This window comes from Pipistrellus kuhlii, unplaced genomic scaffold, assembly GCF_014108245.1.
Source record: "Pipistrellus kuhlii isolate mPipKuh1 unplaced genomic scaffold, mPipKuh1.p scaffold_m20_p_6, whole genome shotgun sequence".
NCBI lineage: Eukaryota > Metazoa > Chordata > Mammalia > Chiroptera > Vespertilionidae > Pipistrellus > Pipistrellus kuhlii.
The window spans coordinates 55484387-55503962 of NW_023425562.1; the positions used below are offsets into that span (position 1 = coordinate 55484387).

A 19576-nucleotide genomic window follows, 5' to 3' on the forward strand; every position below is an offset into this window, starting at 1 on the left:
ACATTGCAAGGCCTGGCGGGACGGATTTGGCCCGCGGGCCTTGTGTTTGACACATGTGCTCTAAACCATCTCAAAACAGGGTAAGAATACCCCCTTCTAGTACAGGTGGAAAACTGCCTACACAACCACTTGTCAGGACAGGATAGGAGATGGGTTCAGGTACAGGCATACCTCACCGTATCACACGTTTTATAGCGCCTCATAGACGTTTTTTTAAAGGCAAAAACCTTCCAGCAGCATAAAGGTTATGACTCTCACTTTATCACGATACTTGCTTTGCTGTGGTGGCCTGGAACCGAACGTGCACTATCTCCGAGGTCTGCCTGCATCGCACATTCAGAGTGGAATGAGCAGCCACTAAAGGAATAAGGGGGCCCTTTACCTCTGTGACCTGATCTGAGATGACAGCCAAGTTAGAGGAAAACAAAACAAAAAAGCAAGGAGCAGAAAGCTTGTGTAGCATGCACCCTTTGTGTCAAGAGTGGAAGTGTGTTTGCTCGGTTATTCACGGGAAATGGGCATCACACCTGGTGGCTGAGGCTGCTTGCAGAGAGAAGGGGTAGGTGGAGAGGTGTTGATACCCTTTGGCACCACCCATCTTTGTAGTCACTGTATACCTTCTTCTTGTACCTTTTGAATGTTGCACCCTGTGAATGAATATATTCCTTATTCAAAAATGAATAAAATTAAGATTTCTTTGCCAACTACACCAGACACCTAACAGGTATTCAAGAAGACGATGTGGAACGTTTAGTGATCTTGACTTCTGGGGTCTTCCTGCATTCGCCCAGCCCATCCCTCCGGGCACAGGGCAGCACTGGTGACATCTGTGCCTCTGCCGAGGTCCAGGGGAAGGGTCACCTCTGGCCACCGATGTCCCCAGACCCTTCCCTTCCTCAGTTGGGAACATCTTTTATTTAAAAATACCTTTTATTTTAAATCCACGCATCCTCTCTCTCTCTCTCTCTCTCTCTCTCTCTCTCTCTCTCTCTCTCTCACACACACACACACACACACACACATTTACACACTCACTCACTCATGCACAGACATGCACACACCCTCTGTCACCAACAGTCTTTGTTTTTCCAAAAGTTCTGCCTTGTCTCTGACCAGCCAGGGCTGGGGCCAGCTGGATGGGTCTTCACAGCTCTCCACGGTGGGGTAGAGATGTCCCAGGGGGCCTGTCCAGGGGGTCATGGGCCCAAGCCTTTGTCCTCTGGTCCCTATACAATCGAGGGGTAGGATCGGCTCCTGGGGTCTTCTCCCCTGTTCACCCAGCGGCTGGCCTCCGGCTTCCTTCTCCAGGGTCCTGCTTGGAGCAAATGCCACCGGGGTCCAGGCTCATCTCCGTGGCACTCGAAGCGGGGCCACCCCCCTCACCTTCAAGCAGCTGCCTCCCAGGTCACGGCGGCCACTCTACAGGAGGGGAGAAACAAGTATTAGGAAGCCGGGTCAGATCGCAATGAACGCGGGAACCTCCATGCCCAGTAATGCGGGACTTATAAATACATCACAGCCACACGATAAAGTTCTCTGCAGCATAGGGCAGAAGAAACTTTTTATGAACTGCAATGGAATGATGTCGAGATAACATTATTTAAGGACAAAGGCACACAGGAACCTATGTGCTGAGATGGAGAGAGAGAGAGAGAAAGAGAGAGAAAGAGAGAGAGGGAGGGAAAGAGAGAGGGAGAGAGAGAGGGAGAGAGAGAGAAGGGCACATAAGAAATTGCTCATAGATTTCCTCAGAGAGGAGGAATTTGGTGGTGGGCAGACAGAATGGGAGAGAAGCATTTTACCTTCCTCATTTCTTCCCTATGTGGTCAGTTGCCTTTTAAAGAGAATCCAATACATAACTATCTCACATTAAAGGGCAAAGCAAAGCCCACAGTGGTTCTCCCCGGTGCCTGGCTCTATGCCCAACGATTTGCTCACTGACCTCAGAAGGAGACTATGGATTCTTCCTCCCAGCCTTCCCTCAGCGTGTTCCCTCTGCCAGGAAACATGCTCTCTGCTCCTGTCTCCCTGGGAAGGTTTCTCTATTCCTGCAACTGGCCGGCACTTCCTGCCTTTCCGGGGACATTTCCCCAGGATATCTCAGGAGGGGAATCACTGGGTTTCTCTTTGTCTCCCTCAGACTGGGAGCTCGGGGAATGGTCTTCACTCTGTGGCCCCCGTTCCAGCCCAGGAGCTGGCACGTAGCAGGTGCCAATGGATGCTGCTTGAATGAGTGGTGACCTCTGGAAGCCGAGCTAATGGTAGCAGACCACCGGCCCTCCCCCCACGGGCATTTTCTGCCCAATATTCCGAGGTCTGACACGTGGGCTTTATCCTCACTGTAAGCCAGCGAGGTCACAGCCATTAAAGGTCTCCAGCTGCTGAGTGACTGGCCCAGAGGCACCCCGCCAGTTGGTAGAAGAGCTGGGCTGGAAGTGCGTGCTGTCCAACAGTCTGTCTTGTTTCCAGGACGTGATGGTGCCCGAAATGCCACTGTACAGTCTCACCCTCTGGGCTTCACTAGGAGGTGCTGGGACAGGCGTCTCTCGGCCATCCGGAGAAAGGGCTGACCGTCTGGGAGCTCTGCCCCCTGCTCCCCTCCACCCTTGGGCCCAGGTTGGGGCAGATCCATCCAGATGTGAGCCAAGCCTCCCTTGAGGCTCTCTGGGCCCAGGGACAGCGTGTTCATTCACAGGCAGGGCTATTTTGAGGGCTGAGGCCACAGTCCCAGCAGAGCCCGGGGCCTGGGCTTCTCAGACAAACTCTGGCAGGAGTGTCTGAGAAGGGGGGATGGGGTAGGGGGAGGAGGGCTTAGAGTTGAGGATGGGGGATAGAAAACCGGCCTCCCACCCTTTCCTCTGTGTCCTCAGGAAGAGCCACCTCCACCCCGAGTCCGGTGTCACTGAGACCTCAGTCCCATGAGATTGCTGGGGCCGAGCCTCAGTTTCTTCATCTGTGAAATGGGGACAAGATTATTCTCCTTGCACATGCAGCTGTGGAAGCAGCTTGTAAACTGCCAGAAGCACTGAAGAGGCCCCGACGAGGCCCAGCTTCTGCCTCTCTTAGGAACTCAGGCCAGGGGCTCTGGGAAGCACCGTGGCTAGGAAGAGGGTTCCAGGGAGACAGATGTGAGCTTCGACCTCTGCTATGCCTTGGACTACCTGCTGGACTTCAGACAAGTGACTCCACCTCACCGAGCCTCTGTTCCCCACGTGTGAAGTGGAGTTACTGTGCCGACATGAACCCTGAGAAAGCCCTAAGCACAGTGTCGGGAACACAGTACGTGTTCAGCGTTCACAAGTATTGTCAGCAGCATCTGGTCATGGCACCTCCTCACCCTACAGCCCTCGGTGCCACTCCTGCTCCATAGCTGAGAGCATCAACCGGGGAGGGCCCTCTGAGACAGACCTATCCCCCGCACTCCCAGGCGATAAAAGGGGGAACAGGGCAGAGACAAGAACTCAATTCTCTCTCACAATTGGTACTTCTCCCCCAGAAGGCCGCCAGGGAGCTGTTTCCATGGTGACCTCAACAGCAGACCAGCCAGTGAAGGGATAGGGTTTGGACTTTTGGAGCTCCCTGACCCCCCAAAATCTCAGAAGGGAGCCCCAGGAGCTCCCTAAGACAGGTGGTTTCCTTCCAATCAAGTCTACGAGGGGCCAGAGCTGGCCAGGAGGGCCTCTTTCACTGATTCCCAGAGGAGCCTGTGGATTGAGAGCATGCCTTCTGTAGCCAAATTTGGCTGGGCTCTTGGTCCTGTAACAGATCCCAAGCAAACAGCAAGACCCAGGCAAGGGTTCATGACCTGCGGGACAGACCTGAGACCAACCTACCTACGATGGGCACACGACAGACACACCTTCTCCCCCGGGCCTGCAGTTACAGGCCATCCCACACTAACTTTCTCCTCGTCCCAATCACCCAGGCCAGAGGTCGAATCCTGGCTCCACCATGGGCTGTGTATCTGAACCAGTGACAGCATCTCTAAGCAGGTGTGGATAGCCAGAGCACCTCCTTTGCAGGCTGCTGAGCGGTGGTAACCCATGGCGAATGCTTAGCACAGTAGATCAACGCCATCAAGACCGCCGTCACTGGCCAGCCTCTGGCTCGCCTCTCTGTCCCACCACCTTCACCATCTTCTCTGTTCCCTCTCCGGGTCTGGCTCCAACTCTTGCTGTGCCCTGCTTCCAGAGCACCTGTCTGTGCTCCCTCACCTGCTTGACTCCATTCCCAGGCATCGGCCAGGAACCCAGCCAGCCCCCTGGTTGTGGGCTACCTGTGGGCTCTGACAGCCCTTCAGTCTCTCCCCGTCCCCACCATCAGGCCGCAGCATCCCTGTCCTCACCTCCTCGCCCGTGGCCCTGACCCCACAGCGGGAGCTCCTGACTGCGGTGAGTGAGGGTCCACACCTGCTTCTTTGGGGATGTTCTCAGCTGACGAAAGGCGGCCGTTGGTAGTAAGGTTTGCGGAACGACGGGGCACAGCAGCATGGAAGGCGGTCGGGGAGCAAGACAGAGGGCCCTCCACACCCCAGGTTGGCTTTCGAAGGCCCACGCCAACTTCCCAACTCAGTCTAAGCACAGCCCGGGGCCCACAGCAGGGAGCAGCAGGGACCCTCAGCGAAACAGAGGCAGCCATGGGTGTGAGAGGCGCGAATGGGAGTCTGATGAGCCAAAGGGGTGATCTGAGGCCAGGACCTCATAAGGCTGGGGAACTCAGAGGCCTGACTCCGTGCACTTTCACTTTTGAGAGGGCTATGGGCCATTCTCAGCCTCTACCTCCCCAGATACCCATGGAAGCCGCTGGACTCCAAAGTTGTCACACAGACCAGAGTCCTTCCTGCAAGAACAGCCCAGGTCAGAAAGGGAAAGGCTGGGGATGAAGCAGGCTCCTTGGGGCTTGGGCAGGAGAACTAGCTTTTAGCCAAGAAAGGCCCCTGGCAACCTCTGCGGCTACCCAGCCCCATTCAACTCCACCAGCCTGCTTCTCAGCCCTCCCCATGGCAGAGCAGAGGAGCTTAATTCCAGCTCGGCCAAGCGGGGTCCACAGTGCCCTTGCCCCACACTGCATCCCTCTGGGGTTGGCTGCCCAGGAAACCCCCATTTCACTCCTACTGCTCCTCAGCTGGGCACCTCAGGCTCTGGGGTGCAGGTATGCATCCCCTTCTCCGTCACCTGCCTTGGATCAGGTCTCTGGATAGGAGACCACTGTTTCAAGGTCTGGGTAGCTCAGGCAAGCTCAGAACCTGCCTCTGGCTTCCCAGCCGCGGAAGTGCTGGCATCCCTGCCTCACAGCCGCACAGGCAGGATCACCACCAGCCCGATGAAGTGCTTGCATCTGTTACATCGGAAGAGCTCCATAAATGATGGCCTTTGCTATTATTTCCTCGTGCCCTCTTCCTATCACACCTTTGGTTGGGGTGGGGGAGAGGAGGGTAAGTTCCCTGGATGAGTTTTTAATGCAATACCTGACTAATTAATCAGGGGCACTGACCTCTTTCCTTTTAGATTGTCAAATAAAAGATGATAACAGGCCTGGCTGGCAAGGCTCAGTGGTTGAACCAGGAGGTCACGGTTCCATTCCTTGCAGGCATTGCTCAATCCCCAATGTAACGTGTGCAGGAGGCAGCCGATCAATGATTCCCTCTCATTATTGATACTCCTCTCTCTCGCTCTCTCTCCTTTCCTCTCTGAAGTCAATAAAAACGATAAGAGCCAACACAACAATAGCGATCTGGTGTGAATGAATCAAATTTATACCTTTTTTTTGTCAGATCAACAAAATATATGTTGAGGTGTGTCGCAGAATTTTAGAAATTAGTTTATGTGTGCCATGAGATGAAAAACGTGGGAGATCGCTGGTCTCAATCCTGCGTGCGCTCTGGGCTTCCCTACACCCCTTCTGCCTGGGAGACAGTAAGCAAGTGGTTCTGCTCCCAACCAAACCCTGGGATGGGAGCACCGCACGCCCCACGAACTCCACGTCGCGTCCCCCTCTCCCCACTGGGGTCTCCGGCCCCATTTTGCTCCGTTAGAAGCCCTGACCCCCAGGACCTCCCGCCCGCAGTCCCGGGGCGCCTCGCACTCACCCCCTTGCGCTGGTTGCTGAGGCAGAAGGTGCAGATGGAGCGCGGCTGGCGGCCGCCGTCGGGGCCGGCGGGCAGGGCGCTCTTGGCGCCGCCGGCCGCTCGGAAGCACGGCTGCCCGTCGTCCGCCGCGTCGCCCAGCAGCAGCACGTTGGCCAGGTGCGCGATGTAGCTGGACGCCAGGCGCAGCGTCTCGATCTTGGACAGCTTGCGGTCCACCGGCTCGGTGGGGATGAGCGTGCGCAGCGCCGTGAAGGCCGTGTTCACGCTCTGCGTGCGGTCCCGCTCCCGCGCGTTGGCCGCCTGCCGCTGCCGCACCACCACCACCGGGCCCGCGCCGCCGCCGCCCGCCCGCCGGCCGCCCCCGGGCCCCGGGCCGCGCCGCGCCGCCTCCAGGCCCTCGCAGCAGCCGAAGGACTGGTCGGAGGCGTCGCTCTCGCTGCGGTTCTCCTCGTCCTCGCTCAGCAGCCGCACGTCCGGGTACAGCACGTGCGCGCCGACGGGGCGCAGCAGCGCGAACGCCATGGGCACTGGGACCGCGTCCCTCCGAGCGCCGCGCCCCAGCCTCGGCCGCGCCCCGCCGTGCGCTCCGCGCGCTCCCACGGCCCCGCCGGCCGCCGCCTTATAGCCGAGGGAGGGGCCAGCCCCGCGGCCGCCCCGGCCCGGGCGGGTGGGCTCCCTCCTGGCCAATGAGGACGCGCCCGCCGGGCCCCGGCCAATGGCGACTCGCCCGCCGCCCCCGGCCCCCGAGTTGAAAGCGTCCCGGGAGCGGGTGGCCCGCCCCGAAAGCTCCCGGTCCCCGCGGGCGAGCCGGGCAAGCGCCGCCGGCAGTCTGGATGGGTCGAGTGGCATGTGCGCAAAAACGGACTTGGTACCCGCATCCTGACCCTGCAGAGATTGCCAACAGGTCCCCTCTGGCCCGGCTTCAGCCTCCTCGTTCGGTAGTAGGATGGGGAGAAAGCAGCTCGGGTTTTTGTGCCCTCAACTTCTAATTCTGTGGTTCTGAAACTCCCCTGTGTAAGGACTGGGGAAGGGAAGAAGGGAATTGACAGGACAGATGCCTGGTTCCTCCCATTCTGATCTGGCAGGTCTGGACCTGGGCCCAGGAATTAGCAGGACATCCACGCTGGAGATGTCCATGGAGAACACTTGGAGAAACATTATAATCTTTCCAAATAAGGTGTCACATCCCCGAGGACAAAAAAGCAACAAAACCAAAGCAAAGCAAGAACTAAAACACTAGCCCTCGCTGGTTTGGCTCAGTGGATAGAGCGTCGGCCTGCGGACTGAAGGGTCCAGATTCGAATCCGATCAAGGGCACATGCCCGGGTTGCGGGCTCCATCCCCAGTAGGGGGCGTGCAGGAGGCAGCTATAAACAATGATTCTTTCTCATCATTGATGTTGCTCTCTCTTTCCCTTCATCTCTGAAATCAATAAAAGTGTTTGTTTGTTTTTTAAATAAAAGGACAAAAACACCAGTAGCTCATTCATTCATTTATTCATTCAATAAATATGTCTCAGTTCCTTCCTATTATATGTGTCACACACACACACACACACACACACACACACACACACACAGAGGCTATCTTCCCTATTGCCTGCCTTCCTTCAGGAAACCTTACATTGTCCAGTCTGGCATGTCTTCCTCCTCAGAGGCTCTGGGAAGAGTAGCTGAGCTGATGATGTCTGGGGTCCCTGTGTCACTCATGCCTCCTTCCCAGCTCCATCCTGGGGACTGGCCAAGACTTCATCCACTTGGCCTGGACAATAACTTTCTCTTCAGCTCCAATGGCAGCTGGAGTGCCAGAGAGAGTGCAGGGAGTGGAGTTGAAAGGCTCCAAGGTACTTTCTGGCTCCATTTTCCTTCCTTTCTTGAAGATGCTTCCCAGCCCTGCCATGCACTTTACCGACTTCCTTGACCCAGGCCAGATTGGGGGGTGGGGCTGCAGGCTGTCCCCTGGCTGCCGGGAGAGCAGCCCCTGAAGACTCCAGGCTCAGTTGTCTGAAGAAAAGTCTATTCCCACACCTGGCTCCCCCTGCCCCTTCATTTGACCATGACCTTGGCCAGGCTGGGCTTTCCTGAGGCAGAGAGGGAGGTTGCACAGCCCCCTCTCCGCGAGGCCAGTCCCACAGGCAGCCCCAGGCCAGGCTGCTGCTTCCTGAGCCATGAATTATTACCGGGAGATTTCCTTCCCTGTCTGCGCCTCCTTACAGGGGCTCCCGGAGCCCTTCACTTTCGCTTTCCCCCCCTTCACCCCCTCTCTTCAGTTCTTCACTTTCAGGTGGCTTGAAATTCCTCTGTCCAGCCCCCTCTCCTCTCCAGCCTGATGGGAGAAGCCAAACAGGGCGTGAACTTGGCCCCGAAGGAAGGCGGGAGGGGGCAGGCGTGGTAGGCTCATTCATTCATTTGCTCCACAGGCAGGTTTTGACACATGGGACCCCGGGAGAAAAATAAAAATCATGAATGAGACCGAGCCTGGCCTGCAGGCAGCCCAGAGGGGAAGGCGAGTTGTAAACAAAGAATTCCAGGACAATGTGGCTGGAGCAAGCCAGGGTCTGGCATCAGAGAGAGGGTTCCGGCCCAAGGCGAGCTGCTCCTTGAAGTCTCAGGTTCCTGCTCTGAAAACTGAAAAATGGTACCCCTTAGCCGGGCTGCTGATGGCTCCCTGAGTTTATGCCAAAAAAGCCCGGGCCTGACTGACCCCCACAAGCGCTCACCGGCTGAGAGGAGCTGGTGGCAGTGTGTGAGGGGCGGCGGAGGGGCAGCTCTGACTCTGCTCTAGGCTTTGTTCCAGGGAGTGGGGAGGGGGTCCTGTCACATTCTCAGCCCCCCCGCACAAGAGGCTTCGGCTCCTCTGTCCTCTGCTCCGGGCACACTGGCCTCCTCACTCACCCTGGAGCTCACCTCTGCCTGGCATGCCCTTTCCCCAGATAACTCCATGTCTCATTCCCTTTCCCCCAGCCTTCCCTCTCCTCTCCTCTCCTCAGGAGGCTTTCCCTGACTGCTGGGACTGAAACAGCACCTGTCCCTTCCACCTCCCAGCACCCTGCCACCTCCCCTCTACCCTGCTTTACTTCTTTTCTTTTCTTTTCAAAAAAATATATTTTATTGATTTTTTACAGAGAGGAAGGATAGAGAGTTAGAAACATCGATGAGAGAGAAACATTGACCAGCTGCCTCTTGTACACCCTCTACTGGGGATGTGCCCTCAACCAAGCACTATTTGTTGAAGAGACTTTGCTCCATTGTGTTGCCTTTACTCCCTTGTCAAAGGCCAGTCGCCTATATTTATGGGGTCTATTTCTGGGCTTCCTATTTCGGCCATTGTCCTATTTGTTTATTCCCTCACCAATATTGTACTGGGTAGCTTTACAGTATCTCTCTCTCTCTCTCTCTTTTTTAAAATTTCTTTATTGATTAAGGTATCACATATTTGTCCTCAACCCCCCATTCCAATCCCCCACCCCTCCCCACTCATGCTCCCTGGGTTCACTCTAATATGTTTGATTCCTGTCCTTAAATTAGTATGTATCATTATAAACTATATAGTGCTGATTTGTGTGAGTGTGTTATAAATTTATGCAAATGGTCATTTCTACAGATCTGTTTTTGGGGTTATTTTGGTTACTCAACACTTGGCTCAGTGAGCTGAGTCTAACTCAAGACTGTGGCTTAGGGTGCATGGCGCACATAAATTCCCCGTGTCTCCTCTTTCCATCCCTTTAGTGATGGACACTGTGGCTACTTCCACCTCCCACGTCCCCAAGTGAAGCTGTGAACTTCTGCTGTGTGACTTTCATAGACTCCAGTGTGTGTTCCTGGGGTGGGCAGGATTCTTAGGCAGGAGGCCTGCTGCAGCCCCACATGCCCACCAGCTGGGCATGAGAGACCACTTCCCCCACATTGTCCCTGGTGCTTGGAATCATCTGACCCCCTGTTTCAATCTGCATTTCTCTAGTGGCAGAGAAATTGGGTTATTTTTCATCTCATTGTGTTGCCCCCTCCATTAGACTGTGCATTCTCTAAAGGCAGGGAATGTATTCTAGAATCCTAGGCCAGAGCCTGGCACACTGTGGGCAGTAATGAATACTTGTTGACTGAGGGACTGATGGACTGAATGAATGAATAAAAAGGCGAAAATGCAGCCTCCTACACCAACTTTGTACCAAACCTTGACCGAGATGGTGGTGGTACATGTGTGTATGTGTGTGTGCAGATGAGGGGACACATCGTACTAAACCTCAACCTACTTGGAGAAAAAGACCAACAATAGTTAGAATTTATTGAGGGCCTACTTTTTTGTCCAGGACTCATAGATACGTAATCATAACCTTAAGTTCAGTTCAACAAGGTAAGTATTTCTCTCTCACGTGCACAGTGTTTGCAAGCGTGGCATTTTGTGGTGTGGTAGCCAGCCTCCCAGGTAGCCTTCAATGATCCTGGTCTCCTGGCATTCACTTCCCTGCTGTAGGCCCCTCTGGGTCAGATCTGACTGTGTGACCAAAGAATACAGCAAACGTCACAGCATGTGCCTTCCGAATCTAGCTGATAAGGCACTGAGCTTCTGCCTGTTCTCTAGAGTCACTCACTCTGGGGACAGCAGCCACCATGACATGCGGACACTCGAGTTCTCCTGTGGAGAGGTCTATGGAGAGGGGAACCGACATCCCCAGCTGACAGCCAGCACCAACTTCCCACCCATGTGAGTGAGCCTCCTCGGATACAGATCCTGAACGTCTGACCCACGGAAACTGAGAAAATAACTAAAAAAGAAAGGTAATGATCATTGGTGTTGTAAGCCCCTACATTTAGGGTGTTTGGTCATACAACATTAGATATCTAAAGCAGATGGTGTCAGGGACCCAGGCTCTGCCTAGCCTTTTGCTCCACCACATGTGGCTTCCATTCCCTAAGTTGTCTCATGGACCAATGTGGCTGCCGGAGCAATACGGTCCGCATTGCAAGTGGCGAAAAGGAGAGAGGCAGAAAAAGAAAGGGCACACCTCACGCTCTGAGGACACTCGTCTGGGAGTTAGGATCTCACATCTGCCCATGCTCCATGGGCCAGACCTTGTCGTCTGACGGTGCTCTACTGAAAAGGAGGCTGACAAATGTAAGTCTCCATTGCACATGGCCTTGCAACCAGCTGAATACTAGGCTTCCACTGGCAACGAAGAAAGAATAGATATCGGGAAAGAACCGGTGATGTTGGTAACCACCACAGGTGCTATCTCTGGACATAATACAGTGTCACATGGTGAAGTCAGAGATTCGGGAGGTGGCTTAGGTTCAACTCTGCCAAGTACCAGCCAAGCAATGCTGGGAAATGTATTGAATTTCTCTGTGCCTCAGTTCCCTTGTCTGTAAAACAGGGATCATAATCGCCCCACCCAGGCCAGCCAAGCCTGCCTACATAGGGCTATTGGGAGGATTAAATGGAGACAAAAGACACACCGTTTGTAAGATTTCTGGCACATGGTCTGTGCTCTCTAAGCATTGGCAGTTATCTTTATCTAATTCTTACCAGGAATTTTCTCACGTAAGTGATGGAAGCAGACTTAGGCCTGACAACGACTTTCCCCTCTTGCCTCTTCCCACAGAAATTCTTAGAGAACGAGATCACGACCCAGTCAGTACCTGAAACATAATAAGCACCCAGAAATATCGGCTGAATGAGTGTGCTAAGTAAACGTTTACAGCTTTTGCACATGGAGAAAGGTTTGTGTTCTGTTGTTCTGTCCATGTTAGTGACTTGACTTCACTCACATGGCTCCCACCACATGGGGCTGGTGCCTTTGAATTGCTGGGAGCTCTTGTTCTGGGAGATGGCCAGAGTCCTAGGATAAAACCAAAAAAAGTCCGGGAAGCTGCATTCTGCACCCTCTTGCTAGAAAGTTGAGGGACACTAGCATGTTAAAGGAATCTTGCAGCAAAAAACTCCTTAGGCTTTATTTCAATCTGCATATTCTAGGCTTTTTGACTAAAGATCCTCCTACTCATGCTCCCTCCCCAATCCTGGTCCAGGCACCTAATAGAGAAAACAGTTGAGCAGACATTTCTCCAAGCTGTTATCAGTGACACCCACCTCAGTGAGTGTGGGTTCTATTCTTTCTTTTCAGTATGTTTGATAGGAGCGAGGGGGAGTGGGCAGGAGGGCGTTGGTTACCAGGCAGAGCTGGACTCAGTCCCAGAGCCCCACTCTCTAAGGGACTCTAAAACACCACTGGAAATGTAACAGTTGGGATAAAAATGTGTTTTCTGGCATTTCTCTTAGGGGAAGTGCAATGTAAATTGAAATGACCTATAATAATAAAAGGGTAATATGCAAATCAACTGAACGCCCAAACAACAGAAAGACCTTCGGACAACCTTCTGGACGACCACGCTATGACACGCACTGGTGCCATGGCCAGCCAAGGTGGTGTGATGCGATTGGTTGGGGGGCCTGCCATCGCCCCACAATTGCCCTGCCAAGGGAGGCCCAGGTCAGCCAAGCAATCATATCCCATGCCTGTTGCCAACAGAGGGAGGCAACCAGGCTGGGGGTGGGATAGAGGGGCAGCACCACACAGATGACAAACAGTGGCAGTGACTGGGTGGGGCCAGCTGCTGGCAGCCAAGGAAAGGAAAGCCCCAATAGGCCCTGATAGCTGGCCAGGCCTAGGGACCTACCTGAGGGGCCCCGGATTCTGAGAGGGCACAGGCTGGGCTGAGAGACATGCCCCCTCCCTGTGCACAAATTTTGTTCACTAGGCCTCTAGTAACAATATAATTGAGGGATTACTCTGTGCTAGGCACTCTTCTAAGCACTTGTATGCATTTTCTCTCAGAGCAGCCCCACGAGCTAAGCACCATTAATATTCCCATTTTACAGGTTGAGAGGGTAGGGCAGGGCGAGGCTAACTCCTGACTAGAACCCTGACTCCACTGTGGGGCAGGGCGGAGCTATCCTCCATTTTGTGTAACTGGACCCTAGCCCTCACCCAACCAATCAGGGTCAGCCAAAGCAGTGACATCACCACCGGCGTAAAACCCCTGGACTTGTCGAAGTTCGCTCTCGCGTCCGCCATGCTGTCGGCATGGGTGGGACAGAGCCCATGTTAACGTGGAAGAGGCTCTCTTGTTAATGGCATCGGACTTGGCTCCCTGCTGGTCTCTGGGGATCATGGAATCTCGGTACAACATGGTGAGTAGACTAGCTTAGTAACTTGCCTAAGGTCACACAGCTAGGGAATGGTTGGGAATTCTTCAATGAGTTGCTTGTGGTGGGTTTGCAGAGAGAAGAGCCTTTCCATGATATTTTAAGCTTAGATGCTCACAAATCTCTGCTCCAGGGAGCATGGGTCTGTTAGCTGCAGTGCGGGTTTTGTTGATCCTGCACAAGTACCCACTTGGCTCAGGTTGGCCCTACTGGGAGATGCAAGTTCAGGACCATCACAGAATTGCTCCATATCAGAGGAGAGCTGGGTGCCCTCCTTCCGTTTCATCCCTCTAAAGGAACCCTGGGCTGATGCTTAATGACTGTCAAATGGAAGGAAGTGCTAAAATAATTAAGCCTGCCAGGTACCCACTTGGCTTAGGTTGGCCCTAATATCAGTTATACGGAGTTACCAAGGTGATGTAGAAGATCAAGATGTTGCTAAGTGAAACTGCTGTTTAAGGAGTCCTTTGAAAATTCAAGAAGTCCTGTTGAAAATCTTTAAGGTTGAATGTCAGGGGTAGGGCAGCTGACTTGTGCCTGTGGACAATTTTTCATACTAGACAGTGTGGGGGTGCAAACTGGGGACCCAGAGAACCCAGACATGGGCAGATGATGCTACCCCTAGTTCCTGGTTTGGAGCCCAGATCAGACAGGATTTTAGAGAAGAGTGAGCTCAGATACCCAGAGCAATCCAGAAAGGCTTCCTGAGAAAGGTGTCCTGGATCAAGTTTAGTGGGGTCTTAGGGGAGTCTGAGTGAGGGAGTCCCATGAAGTTTTGTTTTAATTTATCCTAATTGTCCATAGTGATGCCAGCACAATAGGTGTACTTGTGGGTTGCCCTCCTGGGTTGGCATGCAGACCCTGCTGTTCATCTACATAATGTCCCCCAAACAACAGAACCCCAATTTGTCTAGGGAATCAGCTGGTCTAACTAAGCATTTCCCTTCTCAGCCTTCCTTGCAGGTAGGACAGTCACGTGGCTCATTCTGGCTGATGAGATGAAGATGGAAGTTCCTGTGGAGGGTCCACTTCCTCACATGCAATGACAGTCTCCTGGAAAGGCTTTGCCTTTTACCTTCACCGTCTTTCTGCCTGGAATGAAGATTCAATTCCTAGTGTAGCAGCCATCTTGGTGCCATGAGGACCACAATCACATGCTAAGGAAGGCAGAGTGAAACGCCAGAGTAGCTGGGTCCCTGATCTCCTTGAGCAGCCACACTGGCCCCTAACCTCTTTGGGGGGATGGGGGGTGGTGGATTCTCCTATTTGGTGAAGTCACTGTATTGGGCTTCTATTATGTACAGTCAAATGCAAGGAGTTGTCAATAGATCGAGGCCTCCTAATAATGTCCATACCATCATCATCATCTATAGTGCTCCTGGGGAAAATACAGAATTAGTTTCCTGTGAGTCTCTGGTCACAACATTTTGTCAAGCAATCAGTACATAGCCTTGTTGTGTGTGTGTTTCTGTTTAAAGACACCTTTTGAATATAAGTTGTTGATTCATTAGTATTGAGCTCATGGCCAACAATATGGTAACACACACCTGAACAAAGCTCATCGACACTCATATTTTCCCCATCAGGTGCATCACAGACTTCTTTTTTTTGAAAAATATTTTTATTGATTTTTTAGAGAGAGAGAGGAAGGGAGAAGAAGGAAAAGCGAAACATTGATGTGTGAGCAAAATATCACTTGGCTGTCTCCTGCATGCCCCTTACTGGGGATCGAGCCTGAAACTCAGCATGTGTCCTGACCGGGAATCTAACCGGCAGGTGCGCAGGACGATGGCCAATCAACTGAGCCACACTGGCTAGGGCATCCCAGCCTTCTTGAGCTTAGGAACGCTAGACTGCACTCAGCACTATGCTTGGCGGCCATTTTCATCAACAAAAAGCACAAACATTCCTGAGGTGTGGCCCTAAATAGGCCACAAAAGGAACACTTGTTTGCAGTCTGAGAGCAGCAACAAGAAGGCCTGATCCACCTCAGTTGGGAACATGCACAAAAGCCCATGAAAATGTCCATCCCTGCACAAGCCGGTGGAAGCGCTGGCAAATATTCGTCTGGCTTTACAAATACATTTTAGCGAGTAGGCAAATTCGCAAATAGGGACCCTGAGTTATAAGAATTGACTGTATTTATTTACCGTATTTTTCGGACCATAAGACGCACTTCCCCCCCCCCCCCCAGAAGTGGGGGGAAAAAGTCCCTGCATCTTATGGTCCAAATATAGCCTACACATATACTTTTAAAAAAAAGTTTTTTTACTTGCCCGGCTCTGTGTGGTCTCTGTGTGCTTGCCCGGCTCTAAAATGGTTCTAAATGCTGCTGTTTACTTTACAGGGTTGATTACATGTGTTTATGACTGTGATGTTGGGTTTTAATGCACATAAAATATTTTAGGACACTATTTGTTTCAGAATCTTTTTTTCTTCATTTCCCTTCTCTAAAAACTGGTGCGTCTTATGGTCCGGAGCGTCTTATAGTCCGAAAAATACGGTAATAAGCTTAGGTCTCACCGTCTTGATGGGTATCGGAGGGAGGGAGGCACACAGCAGGCAAAGGCAGACCGCAGGTCCAGAGCCTCCCTTTCCTCACTGGTAACACGTGGGTGATGACGCCTCCCAGTCAGGTCTGTGGGGGAAGGAGTACAGGTGTCTCCTTATCTGGGTTTCACCTCCTGCAGCTTCAGTCACTCTGGTCAACTGCCATCTGAACATGCTAAAGGGAAAGTTCCAGAAGTAAGTGTTGGTAGGTTTTAAATCGCTCACCATTATGAGTAGGGTGATGAAATTCTCGATATCCTGCTTGGTCCCGTCTGGGACGTGACTCAGGCCTTTCTCCAGTGTCTACATTCCCCACGCTTTAGTCACTGAGTAGCTGTCCTGGTGATCAGACCCACGGACGCGGTTTCATAGTGCCTGTGGTCAAGTAGCCCTTATTTCCCCAACGTGCAAGAGTGGTGGTGCTGGCAGTTTGGATATGCCAGAGAAGACCAAAGTGCTTCCTTTAAGTAGAAAGGTAAATATGTATATCAGGCATCCACTAACGGTCTTGTAAGGTACCCCGTCACATAAGGGGAGACTACTATGGTAATAATAGTAACAACAACTATTAGTTGTCAAGGGCCACATGCTAAACACTTTACATATCTGATCTCGTTGACTCTACCACAACCCTATGAGATAGAGCCAATTATTAAGCCCATTTTACAGATGAGGAAACTGAGACCCAGCCAGGTTAAGGGACTTTGCCCAAGATCTTATAAACTAGAGCAGGCAAAGCTGGATCTCAGGTCCCTTTCTTTTTCATTAAAAAACAAACAAACACAAAACAACAACTATATATATATATATATATATATATATATATATATAAATCAATATATATATATATATATATATATATATATATATATATATATAATTGATTTCAGAGAAGGAGAGAGAGACAGAAACATCAATGATGAGAGAGAATCATTGATCGGCTGCCTCTGCACGCTCCCTACTGGGGATCGATCCTGGCATATGCCCTGACTGGGAATCGAATCATGACCTCCTGGTTCATAGTTTGATGCTCAACCACTAAGCCACACTGGCCGGGCTCAGGCCCATTTCTGTCTGAGCCCCATGCCCATGTGTTTCCCCACTTGCCCCCATGATTGCCCATGAGCCAAGGCTTACAAGGTGCCTGGCACACAGTAAGCATACACACATGCTTTGCTGATGACTCCAAAGGGTCTGGAGCCTCTGAGGCAGTAAAGGGAGGGGGAGGCTGAGCCCTGGGGTGGGTGGGGGCAGAGCAGGAGCCACTGGGGAAGGAAGGGAGCCCGTGCGGTGGGCAGGCAGGACAGGGAGCTGGGCGGATCTGCAGTCAGGCCCCTGGTCCCTCCCACAGAGGGTTAAAGCAGCTCGGGCTCATTCCGGCGGAGCGGAAACCAGATTCTGAGAGCTGAGCAGGGCTCCAGAGGGATGTTTTTCTTCTCCGTGTGTCTGCGGTGGCTGGCCCATAAAACCCACCGGAACTCCATGGGAACGGAGGAATTCCTGCCGAGCGGGACAGGGAGCAGGCAGGCAGCGGGAGCCTTGTCGGGGCACGGACCACCCCTGTCTTCCAGGCCCCACCTCTGGGCCAGGCGAGCCCCTCGGGAGGCTTCCTGGGACGCTTCGGGTGGGGGCATGTGCAAGGAAGAAGTGACACCCGCTCCCTCAATGAACTTGGGGGGAGGGCACGGAGTGAGAGAAGATGGCGGGGGGCAATGGGGCAGGTGAATGGGGGATGATTCAGTGTTCCGTGGCGCTGGGCAGGTCTCTGCCTGCTTTCTCATCTGAGCACCCTGAGTGAGATGGCCACCACCTGTGATTTCCTAGCCCAGTGGTCGGCAAACTCGTGAGCCACATGCAACACTTTGGCCCCTTGAGTGTGGCTCTTCCACAAAATACCACGTGCAGGTGCGCACGTACAGTGCGACTGAAACTTCGTGGCCCATGCACAGAAGTCGGTTTTCAGCTCTCAAAAGAAATATGAATGGTTGTACTGTTGATATTTGGCTCTGTTGACTAATGAGTCAGAGGTGAACGTTGGAGGTTCTTTCTATCTTGCAGGCAGCTGGCATGCCTGCCCTCCCGGGGAGGCGGTGCAATGCTGATCACTCCTGTTTTACAATAAACCGAGGCTTGCGGAGGTGAGGTGGCCTGCCCGAGGTTGGCCACGAGCAGGGAGGACAGGATTCGAACCAAGACCATCGGTGTCAGAATCCACCTCGCAAGCTCACTCCCCTGCCTCCCAGGGTGAGCCTTCCTAATTCTCCTTGTCCTGGGATGGTCTCTTCCCTGCCTCTTGACTGACCCCTCACTCTTGAAGACTCAGCTCAGCATGATCCCCCCTCCAGGAAGCCGGCCCTGACTGGCCACCACGCCAGGCTGGGCCTGCTCTCCGGCTGCCCACACCCCTGGGAGACTGCTGTTTCAGTCCCTGGGCTGTGAGCCCGGGTGAGCAGAGCCACTTCTGGTTCCTCCCTGGGTCCCCCCCTATCAGCCAACACAAGACACGTTCCATTTGCCGTGAAGAAGCTAAGGGCAGTGGTGGTTTTAGAACGTGGCTCCGTGTTCCTCCCGCTTGTGTCTGGGTAGGTTTGCGCCTGCTTTGTGGCAGAGTGACTGTGTGACGTCTGAGCCTGGGTCAGAAAGGGGTTCCACCCGGCTCACGGGAACGCTGGCTCCTGAAGCCCCGAGCTGCCCTGTAGCCAGTCTAAGTGCTGTGAGGCCGTATACTTCAAGGAAGCTGGAGGATGAGGGTTCTAGGGTCATGTGTGGGCGCTCCTGCTGGCAGTCCTAGTCTTCAAGTCATCCCGGTCCAGGGGCCTGGAGATGCTTCTGGTCTTCGGCTGCTGATCCATTTCCAGCCTCGAGTTTTCCCAGCTGAGGCTCAAGACACCAGGCGGCAGACGAGCCGGCCCCACCATGCCGGGGCCTAGTTCATGAGCTTAGTAAGATAGTGGTTCCTTGAAGCCAATGAATTTTGGGGTAGTTTATGACACACAAAGAGTAACTGAAACAGTGCTACCAACCTGACAAATCAGCTTCATTTCTTGCCAAGATTCTTTTTTCTTTTTGAAATATATTGTATTGATTTTTTTACAGAGAGGAAGGGAGAGGGAGTTAGAAACATCGATGAGAAACATCCATCAGTTGGCTCCTGCACACCCCCTACGGGGGATGTGCCCACAACCAAGGTACATGCCCTTGACCAGAATTGAACCTGGGACCCTTGAGTCTGAAGGCTGAGGTTCTATCTACTGAGCCAAACCAGCTAGGTTTCTTGCCAGGATTCTTGCAACAGTCTCCTCACAGGGCTCCCGGGTCCCCCCTTCCCTCTCTGCCGTGTGCTCTCCTCAGTAACCAGAGACGCCCCATAGTGTGCAAGCCAGACCTTGTCCCTCCTTTGTCCTAACCCTTCCTTGGCTCCCAGCTCACTCAGAGTAACAGCCAAATTCTTACAATGATCCCCAGGCCCTATGTAATCTGCCTTCTCTCCCACCCTATTACCCCCCTCTCCTATCTTCTACCTTTTCCCGTACTGACCCCTCTCCAGCCATACTGGCTTCCTTGCTACTCCTCATATACCAGACACAGCTCGGCCTCAGGACCTTTGCACTAGCTGTGGACACTGCTCCACTGCCTGGAACACTCCTCTTCCAGGGGTTGCTGGTTCACCTCCTCATCTTGTTCACGTATCTGCTCAAATGTCCTCTTCCCGCCGAGGCCCTGCCCATCCTGCTT

At 53.1% G+C, this 19576-nt stretch overlaps 1 protein-coding gene across 1 annotated transcript; it reads right to left on the reverse strand.

Moving 5' to 3' along the window:
• Positions 1–266: 266 nt before the first annotated feature.
• Positions 267–6717, reverse strand: TCF15 (transcription factor 15). The gene is made up of 2 exons (XM_036419044.2): positions 6089–6717; positions 267–1419 (listed from the first exon to the last, which is right to left on the reverse strand). Exons 1-2 carry the CDS (start codon positions 6608–6610, stop codon positions 1345–1347), a joined length of 597 nt encoding a protein of 198 aa, XP_036274937.1. The 5' UTR covers positions 6611–6717; the 3' UTR covers positions 267–1344.
• Positions 6718–19576: the final 12859 nt, after the last annotated feature.